A 19,337-nucleotide genomic window follows, 5' to 3' on the forward strand; every position below is an offset into this window, starting at 1 on the left:
GTTTAACATGAGGAGGGCAGCCCTGGGCTTCCCAGGAAGACAGGTACACAGGAGTGAGCTCTACATGGTGACGGCTGTTGTTCCCCATACTATTATTTTTAGCAAAGGGCCTCATGCAGGCACTGCTTAACCTCAAACTGATTTCTCAACCAGTGACTCACTGAATTCCTGAACACCCCCACCCCACCCCACCCTACCCTGCGAGGAAGGCAGGGCTGAGACCCTGCAGCCCAGAGAGAGAGAACAGTGTGCCCACAGCGCCCACCTCTTGTTGGGGCCAGATCAGAGATGGGAACCCAAGCTCAGGGGGCCCAAGCTTATTGTCGAAGGACAATGTGTAAGTTCATTCTCCAAGCTGCGGGGGAGGAACAGAGAAATCCAGCAAGCAGGTCCTCTCTGGGCTTCTGGTTCAGACCAGACCCGGGCACCTTCCGATAATTAGCATTATTAACAGTCATAATAGGACTACCACTGGTTATCCCTTCCAAGGGCAGGTTCCTCACAGGACTGTTGTTGTGGCTGAAGCCAGGTTAATAACTGGAAAGCGCTTCAAACAGGGCCTCGCACACAGCAAGCCTTACGTAATTGAGAACTCAAAATCGAATATATCAAAGAAAGAGTCAGTCTGCTGAATGTTTAGCAGTCCTCAGGGACACACCCACGAGGTGACTACTATTAAGTCCATTTTTTTTTCATTTATGTACAATTTTTGTGTGTGTGTTCTAATAAAACTTAATTTTTTGGTATTGGGATTATATGGGTTTTTTATGTTCCGTTAGCCACTGTAGAGTATATAATCAGTCCTTGATGTAGTGCTCAGTGATTCATTAGCTAAGTATAACACCCAGTGCTCATCACAGCAGGTGCCCTCAATGCCCATCACCCTGTCACTCCCTCCCCCACCTCCTCCCCTCTGGTCCCCCCAGATTATTTCCCAGGGTCCACAGTTTCTCATGGTTCATCTCTCTCTCTGATTCCTTCCTCTTCAGATTTCATCTTCTGGGCTATTGCCTATGTTCCCCCAATGAGTGAAACCATCTGATAATGGTCTTTCTGGGCTTGCCTTACTTCGCTTAACATAATCCCCCCCAGGTCCATCCGTGTCAATGCAAATGATGCACATTCCGAGTTTCTGATGGCTGAGTAACACTCCTTTGGGTGTATATGTACCAACCTGCGGAAGGAGCCAAGATGCCCTTCAATAGATGGATGGATATTATGTCCATTTTACAGGTGGGAAAACTGACGGGCTCACAGATGTCCAGGGCACACTGCTCTCATAGGATGCTGAAGGCAAGCTCCCCGGTCAGGCTATAAGTAGGAATTGCAGCCCAAGGCCACCTGCCTTCAAATCCACGGGCTCCCATCTCTCTCCTCTCCTTCTGCAGGACCCCAAGGTGGGGCGAAACGCAGCAGGCTCTGGAGAAGGTATTCCTGGGGTGGCCTGAGCCCTGGCAGGCAGAGGGTTATTAATAGCCTAGCCAGCCTTTGCAAGGAGCGTGGGGAGGCAGCTTGGGGGAGGGAGCAGGGAAGAGGGGGGCGGAGCAGAGCCCAGCGGGGGAGGAGAGTGTCCGGACCGGCTGGCTGGACTAGGACGACAAGGCCACTCCCCGCCCCCCTGGGAGCACAGCTGTTCCCTCAGCCGATTCTCAGGGACTGGTTCATCACCTCCGAATACTCCTGTGACAGGAGGCACTGGCAAAACCCGCCCCCAGCCCCAAGCGGCAATAAATAGAAGGCTCTGAGCCCAGGAGAAGCAAGGAGAAGTTTCTAGGCCTGCGTCCCTGGGTTTATTAAGCTCCTGACGCTCCTCCAGGCATCTCAGCGGCTCTGGCTGAGAGCCTGGTCAGCCTGGGCGGACAGGGACTGGCTGATCTCCGGTGAGGCAGTGCGGAGAGCGAGGCCCTCTGGAATTCTGCTGGGCCGGCTGGAGGTCGCCTCTGAAGTGCCTTTGGGGGCTGGGACCCCAGCCGGGTAAACCCCCCTCTGTCCTTGGCAGTGGATGGTTCAGCATTTTCTGAAGCTGAAGAATAAGCTTGGAGGGCCAGCCGCCCCCCACATCACCTTGCTGTGTGACCTTGGGCAGGTGGCTCCCTCTCTCTGAGCCTCTGTTTCCCCTCCAGCTCAGCAGTCATGGCTGATGGTCAGATGCCCTTCTGCCACTACCCAAGCCGCCTGCGCCGGGACCCCTTCCGGGACTCGTCCCTCTCCTCCCGCCTGCTGGATGATGACTTTGGCATGGACCCCTTCCCCGACGACCTGACGGCCTCATGGCGCAACTGGGCCCTGCCTCGATTCTCCCCTGGGTGGCCTGGGACCCTGAGGTCAGGCATGGTGCCTCGGGGGCCGACGGCTGCAGCCAGGTTTGGGGTACCTGCCGAGGGCAGGAGTCCCCCTCCCTTCCCGGGGGAGCCCTGGAAAGTGTGCGTCAACGTGCACAGCTTTAAGCCAGAGGAACTGATGGTGAAGACCAAGGACGGCTACGTGGAGGTGTCTGGTAAGTGAGGGGCACAAGTGAGAGAGAACCCAGGAGAGGGGTGTAGGCCTCAGGCCCGGGAACAGCCAAGAGAACGTCTGTTCCCTTAGAGGGTGAGCTGTGACAGCAGCGTGTGACACAGGTGACTTCAGGGCTCAGGAATGCAGCCCAGTGAGCCCACAGAAGTTATCTTTATGGAAAAGCACTCCTGTCCAGGCTTCCAGGAGACACCTCAACCCAACACAGCTGTTGGGGGTGGGGGGGCTTTGGGGGCTGTACCAGTCAGAGTAGAGGCAGGGAAACGGAAACCACAGCACGTGTTTTGACAGAAAAAAAAAAATCATATAAAGAATAAGTTAAACAGAGAAGAAATATAAAGACAAGAGCTAGGACTCCCGACACCCCAGGGGCACAGCACAGTGTAGAAGGGTAGGCCATGACTGAGCTAATACTCAGCACAGGTTTCAAGAGGAATACCTTCCCTTGTCCCAGAACAGGAAACTGAGGCATGGTAGTCACAGTAACGATACTAACTGGCAACCCTGGTTAGCACTTACTGTCTACCTGGCACCATACTACACACTTTACCTGTAGCAGCTCAGTTAAAACAACAGGGCGGGGGGGGTTGTTTGTGTCCTCTTTTTAACAGATGAGGAAACTGAGGCACAGAAAGCTTAAAGTAACTTGCCCATGGCCACATGGATTTAAACCAGGCTGTCTTGGGAACTAGGAGGCCAAAAATGATTTGATGGTTTATTGTGCACCTACTGGCTACCAAGAACTGGGCTAAGACTCTTACATTCCTTCTACCAGATAACCCCTCACTCACTCCAGCCCTGAGAAGCCGGGCCTGTCTACTCCCATTTTGCAGCTGAGAAGGTTGAGGCCCAAGCAAGACTTGTCCAAGGTCACGCCATGAGTCAGCAGCCAGGAGGAAGAGTCTGGGCCTGCCTAGGACTCCAGGCCTAGGGCTTGAGCCACCTCCCAGCCTGGGAGACAGGAAGAGGAGACAGGAGGCTCAGTCCCCATTAAGCCTGGCAGCGGAGGAACGGCTTCCTCTCTCTTCCCTCGCAATTAACGCTCCATTAAAAAGAGTGTGTTCCTGGCAGGCTCCCAGCCAGAAAATCAATAAAAGCCATTGCAAAGCCAGGCTGGGCAGAGACAAGCCCGGCAGGGCAGGGCCGTGCGTGGGGGTAGTTTCAAAGCCTCGCAGGGTGGAATTATAAACATCAGAGGCCAGGGCCGGGTATGATGGGCCACGAGACACGCTGGGGCCACGTGTGGATGGAGGGGTTCGGCTGGGCCTTTCCAAGTTGGCTGCAGTTCTGAACCGGGCTCTGCCATGGCCCAGCAGGATGGGCAAACTGTTTATCTTCTCTGGGCTTTGTTTCCTTATCTGGAAATGGGGGTTCCAGTGGCTACACGGCAGGAAGATGGCTGTATTATATGAGCTGATGTGTGTCCAGTGTAGACCTGCTGCCTGGGACACGAGGGATCAGTATTCTCATGGCTGTGACACGGCTGTTATTAAAATGCTGGGCACAGCGCAAGGCCCTGGGAGACCATAAGTGGTAGGTGCTCCCTGAGACCTGGGTTCAAATCCCGACCTGGCCAGATGGATAAGGACAAGAAACGTCTTCCCACTAAGCTTCCTTATCTGAAGAATGGGGAGCGTAATATCAGCCCTGCAAGTCCGTAGGGAACATAAAAGATACACACAGTGTATGATGATAAATGCAGAAAGTCTGTGAGATGGGGCGAGTAAGTGTTTTTCCATCTGGCACTCTGTGAATAAGGGGATTACCACCACCACCTCCCCCATCTTTGCTTTAATTAGGATTCCAGAATCTTCCACCCCAGGTTAGAGGGTTTCCCATGCCCTGTGGCCCCTGGGAGGTATTTCCTTCATACTCCTTTCTAGGTGCTTCTTTTTGAATGGGCTGTGGCAGCTCCAGGCTGAGATCCTGGCTAAGCACTTTACTAATCCAGCTCTGCATGAGGCTTTGAGCGAGTCATGGAGCCTCAGTTTCCATATTTGTGAAATAGGGTTGTTGGGTGCTTCCGTAAGGCAGACAAAGCCTTTTAACTTTATAAAAATGCCTCCCAGGTGTGCACTTAGCAACCTCAGCTTGAGGGAATCCAAATCCCTTGAGGACACGTACAGAGACTCTCAGAAAATGGATTTAAGAAATCAGATTGATATCGGGGCTCCATTTAAAATCAGATCCAGTCTTTAATCCTACATCACATAACGGCAGACCTATTCTTCCTCAAGCACCTGGCTCTCAATACCTACGTATGTTGGCTCCCTGGTTCCTCACATGGACTCCCAAGGCAACATGGGTAGGTAGGTTTGTGATACCCACTTGGTAAGTGAGGAAGTTGAGACTCAGGGATAGTAACTCACCTGAGATCTACACACCCCCTGCCATCCTCTATGGCAATTCAAAGAGCCAAGCCTGCTTAGACAGTTCTGAGTCAGGATGGCCAGATTTTCTTCTGATTATATGACCTTGGGCAAACCCCACCATATCTTGGATCTCCGTTTTACTTAGGAGGAGTTGATCTAAATCAGTATTTGTCAAAGGGTACATTTTAAGATATCAGTAGGTATCTAAGAATGCAGGATAGGAGGTCCAGAATTTTAGAAACGAGCCAGAGGAAACAAAATTATAAACAGGTCATTGCAGGACTTATCAGAGCTTTGAATTTGCTAGGGTAGTTTGTGGATCTCTGGAGGCAGCCCAGTCTTATCTGACCACATCTGAGTGTCTAGTTCCAGGGAAGTATTTGGAAAATGCTAGACTAGATGCTTTCCATGATGCCTTATCCACCCCTACTACCCTGCAGCCTCCAGCCAAGAAGTGTTCTCTTCATGGGCCACTGGGCCAGGTCCTGGCCAAGGAGGAACTGGAAAACCCAGAGGCCTTATGCCCACCCCCCTTCTCCTTAATCCCAGGGCCTCTGAATCCCCTGGAAACAGCACCTTCTTTCCAATGGCTAAGCCAATGGCTTTCCCCAGAGTGCTGATGCCTGCTTCTTGGCACCTACATTTCTCTGAGGCATGCTGGAAAAATAGTAGCTGTGAGGGGCCTCTGGCTTGCGATGGCCTCTGGATGAGTTCTTTTTTTAAAAAAAGAATCATAATTACCTTTTTTCTGTTTACAAAAATAAAATATTTCCATGGTAGAAAATGGAGATAGGAAAGCAAAAGAAGAAATTAAAAATCACTCATAATCCTTAAACTGCCCCAATAAATAGATATTCAAATTATATGCAAATTAAGCTTCAAGATGAGCCTCGGGTAGACAACATCCATTTTCAACCAGGCTCCTCTTTATGGAAATCTTGGAGCTGCGCCTGCTCAGAGATCCTCCCCTCCCTAACCCCAGTACCCTACTTTCAGGGCATGGACAGGCAAGCTTAGCCTTTCAGGAGCAGTCCTTTTTCCAGACATCAAAATAAGCCACAAACCTTCGCCTTCACACATTTTTACAATTTACAAAGCAGTTCTGTGACTCATTCTCATTCGCTCAGCAACCCAATAATTAGGAAGGTGTTGTCACCCCCATTTTAGAGAAGAATAAACTGAGGCTCAGAGAGGAATAGGGATGTGCTAGGTCCAAAACCTATATCACTTTGCTCCAACACTTCCAAGCTGTGTGGCCCTAGGCATATCACTTAACCTCTCTGAACTTCCATCCCCCGCCTACACCCCAGTTTTCTAAGGTTATCATGAAAATGAAAGAAGTAGCTATAGCCAGGGGCTGGGGGGTGGGGGGCAGCTGACATCATAGAAGCACTATATAGGAGTCTGCTACTGCTATTCTTTTGATCTTCGTTATTGTTTCTTATTCTCAGGACACCAAGTGTGCAAAAGGGCTGAGTCAGAAGCACTGGCCGGTCCCCAGGGGAAGCAGGCCTCTGGAGGACCAGGCTCTGGGGAGGGTGTCAGGGAACAGGCAGTGCTCCCCTGGCCACAGGCCTGGGTTAGGGCTGGACAGTTGGTACTCATGGACTTGGCAGGTCCAAATCGACTCTCCCAGCAACAGCACCTTCAGAACAAAGCGAGCTCTGGATAGCCAGACACTCGGGTTTAAAAACAAATTCCTCTCCGTGTACCCCTTTCTGCCCAGCCCGTGAGTGAACAAACGGAAGCAGCCTTTCCTAAGAGCCGTTTAGCTATACACATGGAGCCTCAGAAATTCCAGAACTTAGACTTTATCCTAAAGAAGTCATCAGGCTGGATGCGAAGATCCAGCTGTAAGGAAGTTCGGTGCAGTGAGGTTCTCTCCAAGGTCAGAGACCCGTCTCGGTGCCCAAAAGTCAGGAAGTGGCTAAATGAACTTAAATTTCCCTACAGTGGAACACTGTGCAACAATTAAAAAGTCATGTTGTGGGAGGGTATTTGGAACAGCATGGAAAAATCATTATCACGTGTTAGCAAGAGATAGCAGTTTTGAGCGTAACATAAAATATGATCCCATTTGTGAAAATATGTGATATACATCTCTGCTATATAATATTTATGCATGCCTAAGTAACACAGAAAGATAAGTCTGGAACTTATGCCAAAAAATGTGGTTTCCTGCGGGGAGGGGCCATCATGTACTTCTTTATTTTCTACATTTTTCTAGGGTATGTTTGTATTGCTTTACAATCAGAACAAAGTCATTAATAAAGAAATTGTGAATAATAAAACGTGCAATTAATAAGGTAATCACCTATAAATTGTCAGTTTTTTAAAAACCTGGGCTGGAAAAAAAAAAATTCCTACAAGGTTATTTACATTCTGGATTCCAAAGCTTCTCAGAAGGGTGTCCCTGTGTGCATGAGGGTTCTTGGCTGGGGAAAGTGGCCTCACAGATGAGGAACAAATAAAGATAGGAACTGGAAAGCTCCACTGGGCACTGATCTGGTTTGTTTAAAGAGAAATTAGAGAGGCGCCTGGTTGGCCCAGTTGGTTAAGCATCTGCCTTGGGCTCAGGTCATGATCTTGGGGTCCAAGGTTTGAGCTGAACATTGGGTTCCCTGCTCAACGGGGAGTCTGCTTCTCCCTCTGCCCATGACCTCAGCTTGTGCTTACTCTGTCTCAAATAAATAAACAAAATCTTAAAAGAGAGAGAGAGAGGAATTAGAGGTTCTCCCCATTTAATAAAGGAAAAAGAGTGAGAAGCAGCCAAGAGGCTCAGAAGTTGCTATATAAATTGCAAGGCGATAGCCAGTTTGGGCTCACACCTTCCTGTAATCTTATCTTTTTTCTTCCTGAGGAAAGAAGGGTTGCCCTCCCCTGCTACCCTGTAGAAGGCCGGGCTGGGAGAATTTCATATCTGTGGTGTCTAGTGTTCTATTTTTTAAGGAGACCCCCCCCCCCACTTTGGAGACTCAGGGTGTTTTTGTTTTGTTTGTTTGTTTTAGCAGATTGAAGCATTATTTCCAGGCAATTCATCTGTTCTAGGCACAGGTGATGTGGCTCAGCTAATCACAAGCTGGGCCAGGAAGAGGGCTGTGAGACCCCAGCATTAAGCGCAGAGTCAGTGAGAGCTGATTCAGAGCCCAGGCGAGCCATGCACCTGCTAGGTGACTGTGACCCATCACTGGGCTTCATCACTTACGCCCCCATAACCAAAGGGGAAGGAAACCTACCTTCAAAGCTAGGAAAGGCTCTGAGCTTTGTAAAGCCCACTGGGCAGCAAGCCAGCCATCAACACATGTCCCCTGCTTCTTTTCTACCAGCCTTCCTGGAAGGCTAGCCTTCTGGTTAGACTGGCTGGCCATCTAGGGGGAAGGGATGAGATTGCTCAGACAACTGGTGTCTCCAGACTGAGCCCTGAGCCAAAGGGTGGAGCAGGGGCTGGGGCAGGACTCGAACCCAAGCCCGAGACCTGACCGAGTCCCGGGGACATAGATGCTTACCCGCGGCATTCCTCTCTATTCTAGGCAAACATGAAGAGAAGCAGCAAGAAGGTGGCATCGTTTCCAAGAACTTCACAAAGAAAATCCAGTAAGTTCCCTGGTGGTGTGGGTTCTGGGGTAGGGGTAGAGGAGCGGGTCATGTCCGGGACCCAAGATCTGGAGCGACTCCCTCTTAGGCATCTCTCTTTCAAGACAAGCCCCAGATCAGGGAATTCAAGGCTCACCCCTAACGTGGAGAAGGTGTCACAGCAAACCTGCCATGGGGTCCCAGAAAGGGGGGTGCGTAAACGCGGTCGTCACACCTGCTCAATGCCCTGCGAGGCGGGCATCAACGAGGCCACTTTGCAGATGGAGAGTCTGAGAGGCCAAATGACACATCTGTGATGCCATGCAAACTGGGGCACTCACTGAGCCACGTGGCAGGCCTGGGAAGGATCTCCACCAACGTCAAGAGAGACCCTCCCCTGGTGCCCAGTACCCAGCAGAATCTTGCGAAGGTTGATTGCTCTAAGTGTCCCACCACGGGAGAGCAGGCTGCCCTCCCTAGAGCACCTGAGGGAATGAAGCTGGAAGGTGTCCCGACACTGCGGTCTCCTCCCGGGAGGGCTTTGGAGGCTGAGGACGCATGAAGGGCACGTTTTGCGGAGGGGTGTGGGGAGAGCTGAGCCTGGGGAATCAGGCCAGCAGCAGGAAGGCCAGCAGGCTGGCCCAGTGAATCAAGGCCAGCCAGCTGGAGGGAGGGAGCCTAGGGCAAGGGGCTGACGGGGGACTCCTCTTCCCAGACACACCCCTCCCCAGCAGCTCTCTACTACGTGCGTATCCACTTCTGGCCCCAGAGTCTTGTCCCAGTCAATGCATTTAATCTTTGCAGCGGGCAGAAGGGACATGACCCTCCTTGTATGACGGGGAAACTAAGTTCCCAGAGAGGAAATGACCTGCCCAGAGTCCTTACAGTTCGAATGTAGAACAGCCCCAAACAGATCCCTGAACCCTGGGCACAGGGCTCATGCCTAGAACACGGGATGCCGTTCAGCACCTGTAAAAGGGACCGGGTGGCTGTTGATTCCGGAGTCACCAACAGAAACGGAAATGAAATCATGGCAGGGCCACTGGTGCACAGTAGGTTCCCATAAGTAGTGTTTGTTTTTACTACTATGCGTGGCGGTGTTGAGTTTTTACTCCATGCCTATCCCTGGTGGAAATGTCCCGGGTCTGGAAGAGATTCTGCAGTCCTGTCTCTCCCTCCATGTGCCCAGTCCTGACCCGCCCAGCGCCTCTGGAGTTCTTAGAAGCCCATGGACGCTTCCTGATAAGGCGAATGGGCTGCTTTCCTTCCCACTCGCTGGCTCGCCTGCCATCCCCAAGACCCACTCCGCTCCCTGGACGCTGCTGGGCGGGAGAGAGAGAGGAGGAAAGAAAGGGTCGGGGAGTGCAGGGGAAGCTGCTGTTTCTCGGAAGAGACTCAGATAAGGCGTCAGGATGGAGTCCCAGGCGGGACAACGCTGTGGAAGGGACTGAATTGGAAAGAAGTCAGGGGGTTAATCGTCTTTATAAAATGTGGATTTCTCCATCTCCGAGGGCTCCGGGAAAGCAGCTTGTGGGGGTGACTTGACCAGACAGAATTGCCTAAAGCGGCTCAAGGCACAGCTGGGGTCCAGCTGCTTAGCAGAGCTACTTGTTAAAATATTAAACTAGCCATTGTCCTGAGCCCCCTAAGTGCCCTCCCTAACCACCCTGCCCAGCCTGACTCTGCCCCCAGGGAGGCCCTCCACACCTTCCCCACGTTCCAGCAACAAGGAGTCCCCAACACCCCCCTCCATCACTATGACACATATCCATCCATTCTGGTGGGTCATTGTCCCACTGGGCCAGCTGCTAAGTCTTTTGAAACTCCTCTGGATGTAGGGAGGCCTGGTTCCATGATAAAGAAAGTGGGTAACTTGGAACAGATCCGTGAACTGCCCTGAGCTTCTGTCCCCACATGCCCTCATGGACAGAGCTGTGTTGGGGAATGAGAGGAGTCGTGTGAAGCACTTCGCATGGGATTCACACTCAGTGTTCAGTCCGTGGGGGCTAATATTACTAAAAAAACTCGGCCAAGCTGGAGTCACATGAGAGCAGCCGGGACATCCTGGGACCCCCCTGGCTCTGCCCAGACTCTAGACACCAAGGATGGCCCAGGCCCACTCTTAGGAGGCTCCATTACCTCTCCTAGGAAAAGCTCCGGTCATCAGAGGACAGGGAGGCTCCTTCAGCCACACTGAGCCCCTTGGAGATTTCCTCCCAGGCAGGATGCTACAGCTGTTTGCCTTTGCCAAGGCTAGAAAGTTCTTCCCAACACATCCATCCCCATGTGAAAGGCGCCATGTTGACTGATGAGGCAGAGCAGGAGTGGTCTTGGAATTTGCCAATCAGGTTAGGGGCAGGACAAGACTATAACTTGGGTGGGAGGACAGGAAGCAGGGGACTCAGAAAATCATCCCTGGAAGATGCTCAGAGTCAAAGCAAACTTTAGGTCCTCGCTCCACACCTTCCCAGATATCCGTTCTGCCATTTACTGACATCTGCAGGGTGTCAAGACCCATGTGAAGAGGGGATTAGTTTTAGTATTATTTCAGCCCTAAAAGAATCCTATGAAGTAGTATTATTAAGACCATCTTCTGCATGAGAAAACTGAAGCTCAGAGGGATTCTGAAATCCCACAAAGGTCACACAGCTAGGAACGAGCCAGATCTGGGATTTGAACACTGGTCTCCCCGCCTTCAAAGCCCATGGCCTTCCTACCTGATTAGGAGAGACCAGACTGCAGTCATTCACGGACCATTTTCAACTACTTTTTGCCTTATGTGCTTAGGTTCCCATATTATTATTTGCTTAAGATTTCTTTTCTTTTGGATCAGGTCACTTTTGCAAAAGTTAAATTCCTACTAAAATCTTCATTGAAGAGGGCAATCAAAATAACTGCAATGAAAGAAAAATGCGGTTGAATAGGTAGCACTGTCTGCTTAACGGTCCAAGCCTTAAATCCGCGCTCTCTCTCTCTCCGTTAAAAACAGAAAACAGCAAGGGATAGAGGCTAAGGATGTTAACACTTAGCTGAGACCTTCCTTTGGATGAAATGGAAGGTCAGAAAGAGAATGAAAGAGGAATAATTTTCCCACCATGGGGAAAATGTCATGGTCACCAGGTGACCAAGGTCACCTGGCAAGAGACTTTGAAAGAGTCTGTTCCTGCCTCCGGGCCTCAGTTTCCCCAGGTATAACATGAGAGCATTGCCCTGAACAAAAGAGGAGGTTCTTTTGGGTTCTGACCTTTTTGGCTTGGTGATACCACAGCTTGGGCTAAAATATACACAGCCATCAAGGTGCCCACTTAAACAGTCGGTGACTGTAGTAATGACGCAGAGGCTAACACTTATTGAGCACTTACTGTATGCCAGGCACTGATAATTACATCATTATTCCATGTAATTCTTGCACTACCTTAAGAGGTAGAAACCGTTAACCCACTTTTCCTATAAGGAGGTAGGTTCAGAGAGGCCAGCTCACTAGCCTGAGGTCAGACAGTCAGGAAGAAGCAGAATTCGAACTCAGGTCTGCCTGCCTGCAAAGGCCGTGCTCTGCATCACAGCGGCCCTGCCCCATTGTACCAGGTGCGCTATGGGTTAGCAGGCAAATAGTTAAACAGAGTTGGCCGATCCCCAGCAGTAGGAGGGAGGTCCAGACTTTTGGCCTCCTCTGTGCTTCAGAAGTTTGACTTGGCCTCTGCCCAAGTTCCCTTTTTCTCTTCGCTCCTTCCCAGAGGGCCCCTTGTTAATCTCTGTGGCTCTGATTTAGCAGGAGTCTCCTGGGTCCGATGCCGTTCATGTGGCTACATGTTGCTACTCACAGCAGAGACTCCCCACCCCCTCCAGGAAGGATCCTGCCAAGGCCAGCAGTGGGTCCGCCTGCTGGCCTGGTTCTTTCATCAAAATCTCTGTACTTCTAAAGGCAGGACCATCCTGGACCCGTGGAAAGGTCTACACTGATCAACCCTCCCGGTTTCCCTTTTGGCTCAAAAGTCTGGTGCATTGTGGTCATCTGCTCTGAGTTTGGAGGCTAAGATTCCAATTCCATTCCCATCTGCTGCTTTCCTGCAGTGTGACCTTGGGCAAGTCACTTCACCTCTCTGGCCTCAGTTTTCTTGTCTGGATGTGGGGACAGTAACAGAACTTGCCTGGTGGGATTATTGTTAACAACTAAAGCAGATGATAACTAGGTGAACGATCTGGCATGTAGAAAGTGCTCAGAGGTCATAGTTTTCATAGTCTTTATAAGTAATGGCATCCCAGTGAGACCACGAACATGTTCTCACCATTCCGGTAATTAGTTGAAGACACCATGTCCCAGATTGTCTCTTTCACCCAAAACCATCAAAAAATCATTAAAAAAAAACACAAATAAAAACAAAACAACAACAAACCCTTCAAAACTGGAACCAGAGTTGGATTCAGAAATCCCTTTGAGGCTGACTGAGCCTGTCACTTGATGTCCCCAAGTCTCTGCTAAGTGTTCTGTGTAATGGACATATTAATTCCTACCTATGACCCTCTCTGGGCTCTTTATAAAGTTCTAGCCAGGTCATTTCCTATAAATATGTTTTGGGAACCAAGCAGTTAGGACCTATTAAGAGAGATACTTCAGCTGTGGCCCAAAACAAGGTTCATTCTAACCATGGGAAAGAATGTTGCCATGTGGCCAGCCTGTTCCGGCAGTAATTCACCAGTAAGGCATTCTGCAGTAAAGCACTTTCAGCGGGCACAGGGTAAATGGAAACTTGTTCCCTGCTGTGAGTTCACACCTTCTGCATTCTATAAGGGATCCTGGGGGTCCAATGTGGGTGGAGACCTCAACCAATGACCAAAGGTCTGGGCCACAGAGATCTTGTAAGTTACTGTTGGAACAACATGTTACCATTTGCAAAGCCTGTTCAGACTCTCACCTTTTCAAATACTACACCCCCTTCAAATACTACACACCTTTTATATTGCTATCTCCATTTGCAGATGAGGGCCTTGCTAAGACTGCACAGCCAGAGAGGGGCAGGGCCAGGATTCAAACCCAGCATTGTATGCCCTCAGAGCCTAAATTCGTATAAAAGCTGTTTTCTTCCAAATGCACGAAAGTTTGCTACGTGAAACACGATACATGAATGATATCTTGTGCTTCTCCTAGGCTTCCCGCAGAGGTGGACCCTGTGACAGTCTTTGCCTCGCTTTCCCCAGAGGGCCTGCTGATCATCGAAGCTCCCCAGGTCCCCCCTTACTCACCATTTGGAGAGAGCAGTTTCAACAACGAGCTTCCCCAAGACAGCCGGGAAGTTACCTGTTCCTGAGACCCTAGTCCTGGCCCATCTTTTTTCCCCTTGCCATCCCCAGGGCTTCTCTGATTCCAGAGTACATGACTTTAGCTGAATTCATAGATTTAGTGTAACTAAAATGTTGGGGGTGGGGGTGGCCTGACCACGGACTCCCTGGCTAGGGTAATAGTAGGCGTTTCCACAGGAGGGAGCATTTGGCACGTCATGCTCAGTTGCCTGAGGCCAAAATGCTGGAAGATTCTCTTTCTTTACCTTTTTTCTCATGATGAAAATGTTGCACATTCTGTAGTTGCAAAACAGGTAGTAGGGGACATGACATTTCACAGTGTATTTTCCCTTGCAGCGAATGCAAAGGTTGCTTCCCTCTGGGGACCTCCCTGTCACCCAGATTCCTGTTCTGGGTTCTGACTTTCATGCCTGCTTTATGTTTTGGTGGATGGAGCCCATTAGCTCACTCTACTGTTTTTCTGTAGCGCTGGCCTACAAAGGGGGGGAGCTAGGTCTTACCTCCCCGTATGGGATTTATCGAACAGCCACCTGAAAACAGTGCCTTCTCCTCCTCAGCCAAGCATTTATATAGCATGTTCCCAAACCGGCACTCCCCAGGAACTCTGGAAGCCCATTTATTCTCTGGCTAAATCCACCCCTCCACATGTCCTTTCTTGTGCCTCCTATGTCCAATTTGGGATTTTTACAGAGGGGGCTGTCTCCAAACAGCTCCACCAGGAACCAAGCAAAGGCCAGACAGACTGGCAGACAGGCTAGTGGTGTTATGTATATGAGTGGGACTTGTGTGTCATTGTTATTTGAATTGTGCTGTTGTTTAGGGGCAAATAACAGTAAATAATAATAATAATAATAATAATAATAATAAAAGAGCTGATGTTCCTAGCCTTGTGTGCTTCTTTTGATGGGGAATGCTAAACTCTATACCATTTAGAGATATGAAATGAATTAGGAATGCTTGTAGCTACAAATAATGATATACAACAAATCGCGGTTTAAATGACATTAACAGGACACCTGGGTGGCTCAGTGGATTAAAGCCTGCCTTCTGCTCAGGTCATGATCCCAGGGTCCTGGGATCAAGCCCTGAGTTGGACTCTCTGCTCTGCAGGGAGCCTGCTTCCTCCTCTCTCTCTGCCTGCCTCTCCGCCTACTTGTGATCTGTCTGTCAAATAGATAAATAAAATCTTTTTTAAAAATGACATAAACATCTATTGTCTAACTTTTCAAGAAATTTAGAGATGAGTGATTTCAGAGTAATTTTTTTTTCAGTTCATATGCCACTTAGGAGCCCAGAGATCTTTTTCCTCTGCCATCTCTGACAAAGTCTACAAGATTTGTCCTCATGTTTGCGAAATGGCTGCAGCAGCTCCAGTCACCTCATCTTCATATGACAATGTACCCAAAGAGAAGGCAGGGATAAAAAAAAGTCTTCTCATCTGGCTTTCCTTTTTATCAGTGGGCAAGATCTTTTCCAGAAGCTCTCAGAAGAGTTTCCCTTTTATCTCATTGAGCAAAATGGGGCCAGCCAATCTCAGTTAATTCCCGTGACACCCTAAGCAGACATTCGTTTTACAATGAAGAAGCTGATTCTAACTGGCGAGTCACAGCATAACGGCAGAACTTGAATCTGGACATTTGCTTTTGTAAGAGTTCGTGAGGGGCTTATGGGCTGCAAAGCCATCTTCAAGGGCATCTCTAAATCCCCAAATGGCCACAGAAGTCAGTGACTATTTCCTAAACACCCACTTGCTGGGTCCTGTACTAGAAGCCAAGGATACAGTGAACAACGAGCCACAATTCCTGCCCATATGAGCTCCCAGACCCTTAACAGGAAAAGTCAGATAAAAGCAGGCCTGTCCCTCACTGGGGGGCTTCCATGTACCAGACACCACGCTAGGGTGTCACGTGTCGGCTCAGTTCCATTGCTCGGCAATTCTCTGCGGTATGTTCAATTCTCATCTCCACCTGAGCGATAAGGAAACTGAGGCTCAGAAGGGTTAAGGGCACTGGCCCAAATCCCACACCTGGTGAGCAAGGGGCCCGGGCAATCTGACTCCAGACTAACTGCGAAATAAGACCTGGCTCGTCCTTTCTCTCCACAAAGAAAACATGGGCGTGGCTTCAGTAGTCCATTCACCTTGTGGGAAGAAAAGAGATGGAATTTCAAGCTGGGGCTTTACAGGGGGGTGGGGGGTTGGGATGCTGGCTTATCAGAAAGAAGGGTAGTGCTCTGGTCAGATTTGAAGGCGGACAAGTCTGACCAGACAAGTCTGACGAGCACTTACTCAAGTGTTACAACAAGGGTTGGAGCACTTGAGTAAGTAGCGGGACAGGTGGGGTAGGGGCCTCACCTGAAGAAGAAAACACAGGAGCCCAGGTGAAAGGTGGGTCCCTTTTAAAATCCTTTTATGGCTCCCCATTGTCCACTGTCAGAAGGATTGAGTACAAGCTTCTTTGCCGTGCTTGAAAGGCATTATGGGATCTGCCCCCGGGCGTCTCTCCACCATACTTTAACCCCCACGGTCACCCTCCGGCCTCACCTAACTTCCCTCTGTTCCTCCAACCAGACAAGTCCTCTCTTGCTACCAGCACTTTGGGTACGCTGTTCTCTCTCTTCACAATTACTCTCTGACCCTCCTCGCTGGCTCTTTGTATAGGGTCTCAGCTCAGACTGCCACAAGGGTAGCCAGAGTCCCCTCTCACTTACCCTTGTCCCCACACAGCATACCATGCAACAACTTGGGTCTCTGTGCGGCAGCAGAAATCATAACATAAAATCATAAAAACCCAAACTGACCTTGACTGCTCTGCTTTCCAGGGTGGGAGGAGGAATCATTCGAGTCAAGGGGGAAAATCCCTGCTCATTTGATGTTTGTCCAACAAAGTATTTACGGGGCCCCCACCAGGTGTGACTATTGGAACCCGTGTCTTTACACTGGGAGGGTCAGCTGAGAGAGAGAGAGAGAGAGAGAGAGGGAAACAAAGCTATGATCTCCGTGTTTGCTACTTCTGGTCTTATGAATGGTGAGTCCCCGAGTAGGGAGTGGGGAAAACCTATGGTCTGCGCCTTCTGTGCTAAGAGCCACGTTTGGTACATCAAGTAATAAATATGCATTGAGCGAAAGAATGTTAAGTGTGGGTCACCCTGGAAAATTAAGCCAAAGGCACCATCTCAAACTCCAGAAACCTGGCTCCTTAATGTCCTAAGCACTTCCAGCTTAAACACACAAGCCTTGCCATCAAAATAGATGACTTGGCCCTTCGTGGGAGATCTCCAACCAAATGAAAGAGAATTGTTCCCGAGCCCTCAATTCCATGATACTGCTGGGACATGGGGTGCGGGGAACCTGCTTCCCTACCCCATTCCCTTGTCCCAGCTCCCCAGAAAGTCTTATTTGCAGCCCACCTGTACCCCCTCCCAATTGCCTGCCAGCCAGCGGCTGCCAGCGGTGATGTATAGAGATGCCTTGATTTGACCTTGAAGGGAGGAAACAAATTAATGTGTCTTGAAATAAATTCCAGGAATCAGCGGCTGGCTTCTCCCTCTTCCCACCCCCTACCCGGTGCCTCACGAGTTGTGCATCATAATGTGAAAATCAATACTGTCTCCTAAATGAGCCAGCACCTGGACCAGGCAGGGTGTGGGGCTGCTGGGAGGTCCCTTCCCGCCTAGGGTCCTGAGCCTGGGGTTTGTCAGAAGGGGTGTGGGGCTCCAGGAGGGCTGTGGGAGCTGCTGTCTGGTTGCTGAGGGCCGGCTGAGTCACCTTGTCCCACAGCCAGGTCAATCCACCGGACCCCCAGCTCCAGGATTTCCGAGCGCAAGCAGATGTGAGCTACCTGGGAAGCTCCTGCGGGAAAGGGAAGGGTAGCCAAGTGCAACAGAATCGCCCTGGCCATTCTCCAGGGATAACTGAGAAATGGGGAAGAGGGAGACTGAAGGCCCAACCCCCCAACTGAGCAATTTAAGGTTTATTTACTGAGTGCCTTTCTTTAGGCTCGGCCCCAATTCAACTGTATGCCCAGGTACGCTGGTGCCAGGTGTCCAAATATTGAAATACTTCAGTATTTATCGCTTGATAAATAACACCTCCTGAGCCTCCAAGGTGACCCCATTGTCCTCGCCTGTAGTAAGCATTTCTTTTTGTTCTGCTGCTTTGATCACCTGGGGGCTTGCTGACCCTGGAGGGAGCACCCCTTCAAAGCTTGGCTAATTCCTAGAGATATTAAAGGACTCACCTGCAGGCACACTTTTAATAGGAAAAGCAACCAACCCAGAGCCCACGCTTCAACCACATTCTCATCACATACTTAACTCTCTAAACCACTATCCACCTGCCCTGATCATCCAAAGGTCAGGTGCCAGATGCCAGGAGTCAGCCCCAGTGCCCCAAAGCCGGCCGAAATTATTCCAACTAGCCAATCCTAAGCCTGCCTCATGGGTTCCTTCCTGAAGAAACCACAGTCAAAGCTCCTGCTCCCACTTCTGCCTGTTCACTCTGCCTCGTAACTGCCTCTCATGCTTCTCCATGGGGCCCCCTGCAAAGTGGCAAGCCCTCTCCTTTTGGGATCTGTGAGTGTAACAGGGTCGATTTTTCAATGGCAGCCATCTCTCCTGATCTTTCGGCCTGGCCATAACTGAGTAATAATAAAAACCTCCACCCCAAAACACAGATCCCTCCCCTGCCCTTGCCAGTCCCTCTGGGAATAAGTGGGTGCCTTTGGACCCATGGCCATTCTGAGCAGTCAGTGTCCTGGCCCTACCATTTGTTAAAGATTTGGAATATCACCCCACCCTGCCCAGCCTACTCTGTATCAGGTAGCACAAGAGCCCCTGGAGAACAAGATAGTTGTGGGAATCTGCCCTCATGGGTGTAGTGGGGTCTCTGGCAAGAAGAAAATAGCAGGTCCCAGGGCAGGACTGAGCACGGGGCTCTCAGATCAGGAAGCAGTGGGGCCGGCAGTCATCTGAGTGCCGACCCCAGTTCTGCTGCGCACCACTGCCTGTGACCTATGTGACCTTGTCCCTTGACCTCTGCAAGTGTTCATTTCTTTATCCACAAATTGGGTGATGGTGATGCAGGGCTAAGAGGAGGGGCGGGATGTGGGTGTGTGTGTGTTTGTGTGTGTGTGCGCGCTCAGCCTATTGGTGCTAATACAGGGGAAGTTCACAATTGGTAAGGAGTGGAGGGTCCTTCCTGAAAATCCAGCCCCTCCTGAAAAACTGAACCCAGGGTCTTCCAGGGACCCACAGTGGGTTACTGAACTGCGGGACAGTCTGGGGTCTGTACGTGCAGTGGACAATTTCTCAGCACCTGCCTCCCGATCCCCATCATCTCCGTCTGGGAGAAGAAAAGCAGAAATTAGGAACATTGAAGGGATTTTGCTTTCCATTGTCAGAGGTCTAGAGGGAAGGAGACACCACATCTCCATAGTTTCAGTGGCCAAGCCCACTCCCTGCCCAAGGAGGAACCTGTTATTGTACCTCAGGAGAAACCTGCCCATGCAACTTCACCATCAGAATTATGTCATTTTTAATGAACTAGAAGGCTGGTTGTAGCCCCTGAGCTTCCAGGAAGAA

At 50.2% G+C, this 19,337-nt stretch overlaps 1 protein-coding gene across 1 annotated transcript; it reads left to right on the top strand.

Moving 5' to 3' along the window:
• The first annotated feature begins 1,607 nt into the window (after positions 1 to 1,607).
• HSPB8 (heat shock protein family B (small) member 8) lies at positions 1,608 to 14,641 on the top strand. Its single transcript, XM_004753334.3, has 3 exons — positions 1,608 to 2,497; positions 8,417 to 8,480; positions 13,606 to 14,641. Exons 1-3 carry the CDS (start codon positions 2,134 to 2,136, stop codon positions 13,763 to 13,765), a joined length of 588 nt encoding a protein of 195 aa, XP_004753391.1. The 5' UTR covers positions 1,608 to 2,133; the 3' UTR covers positions 13,766 to 14,641.
• The last annotated feature ends 4,696 nt before the right edge of the window (positions 14,642 to 19,337 follow it).

This window comes from Mustela putorius, unplaced genomic scaffold, assembly GCF_011764305.1.
Source record: "Mustela putorius furo isolate JIRA1106 unplaced genomic scaffold, ASM1176430v1.1 tig00537248_pilon_pilon_pilon, whole genome shotgun sequence".
NCBI classification, from domain to species: domain Eukaryota; kingdom Metazoa; phylum Chordata; class Mammalia; order Carnivora; family Mustelidae; genus Mustela; species Mustela putorius.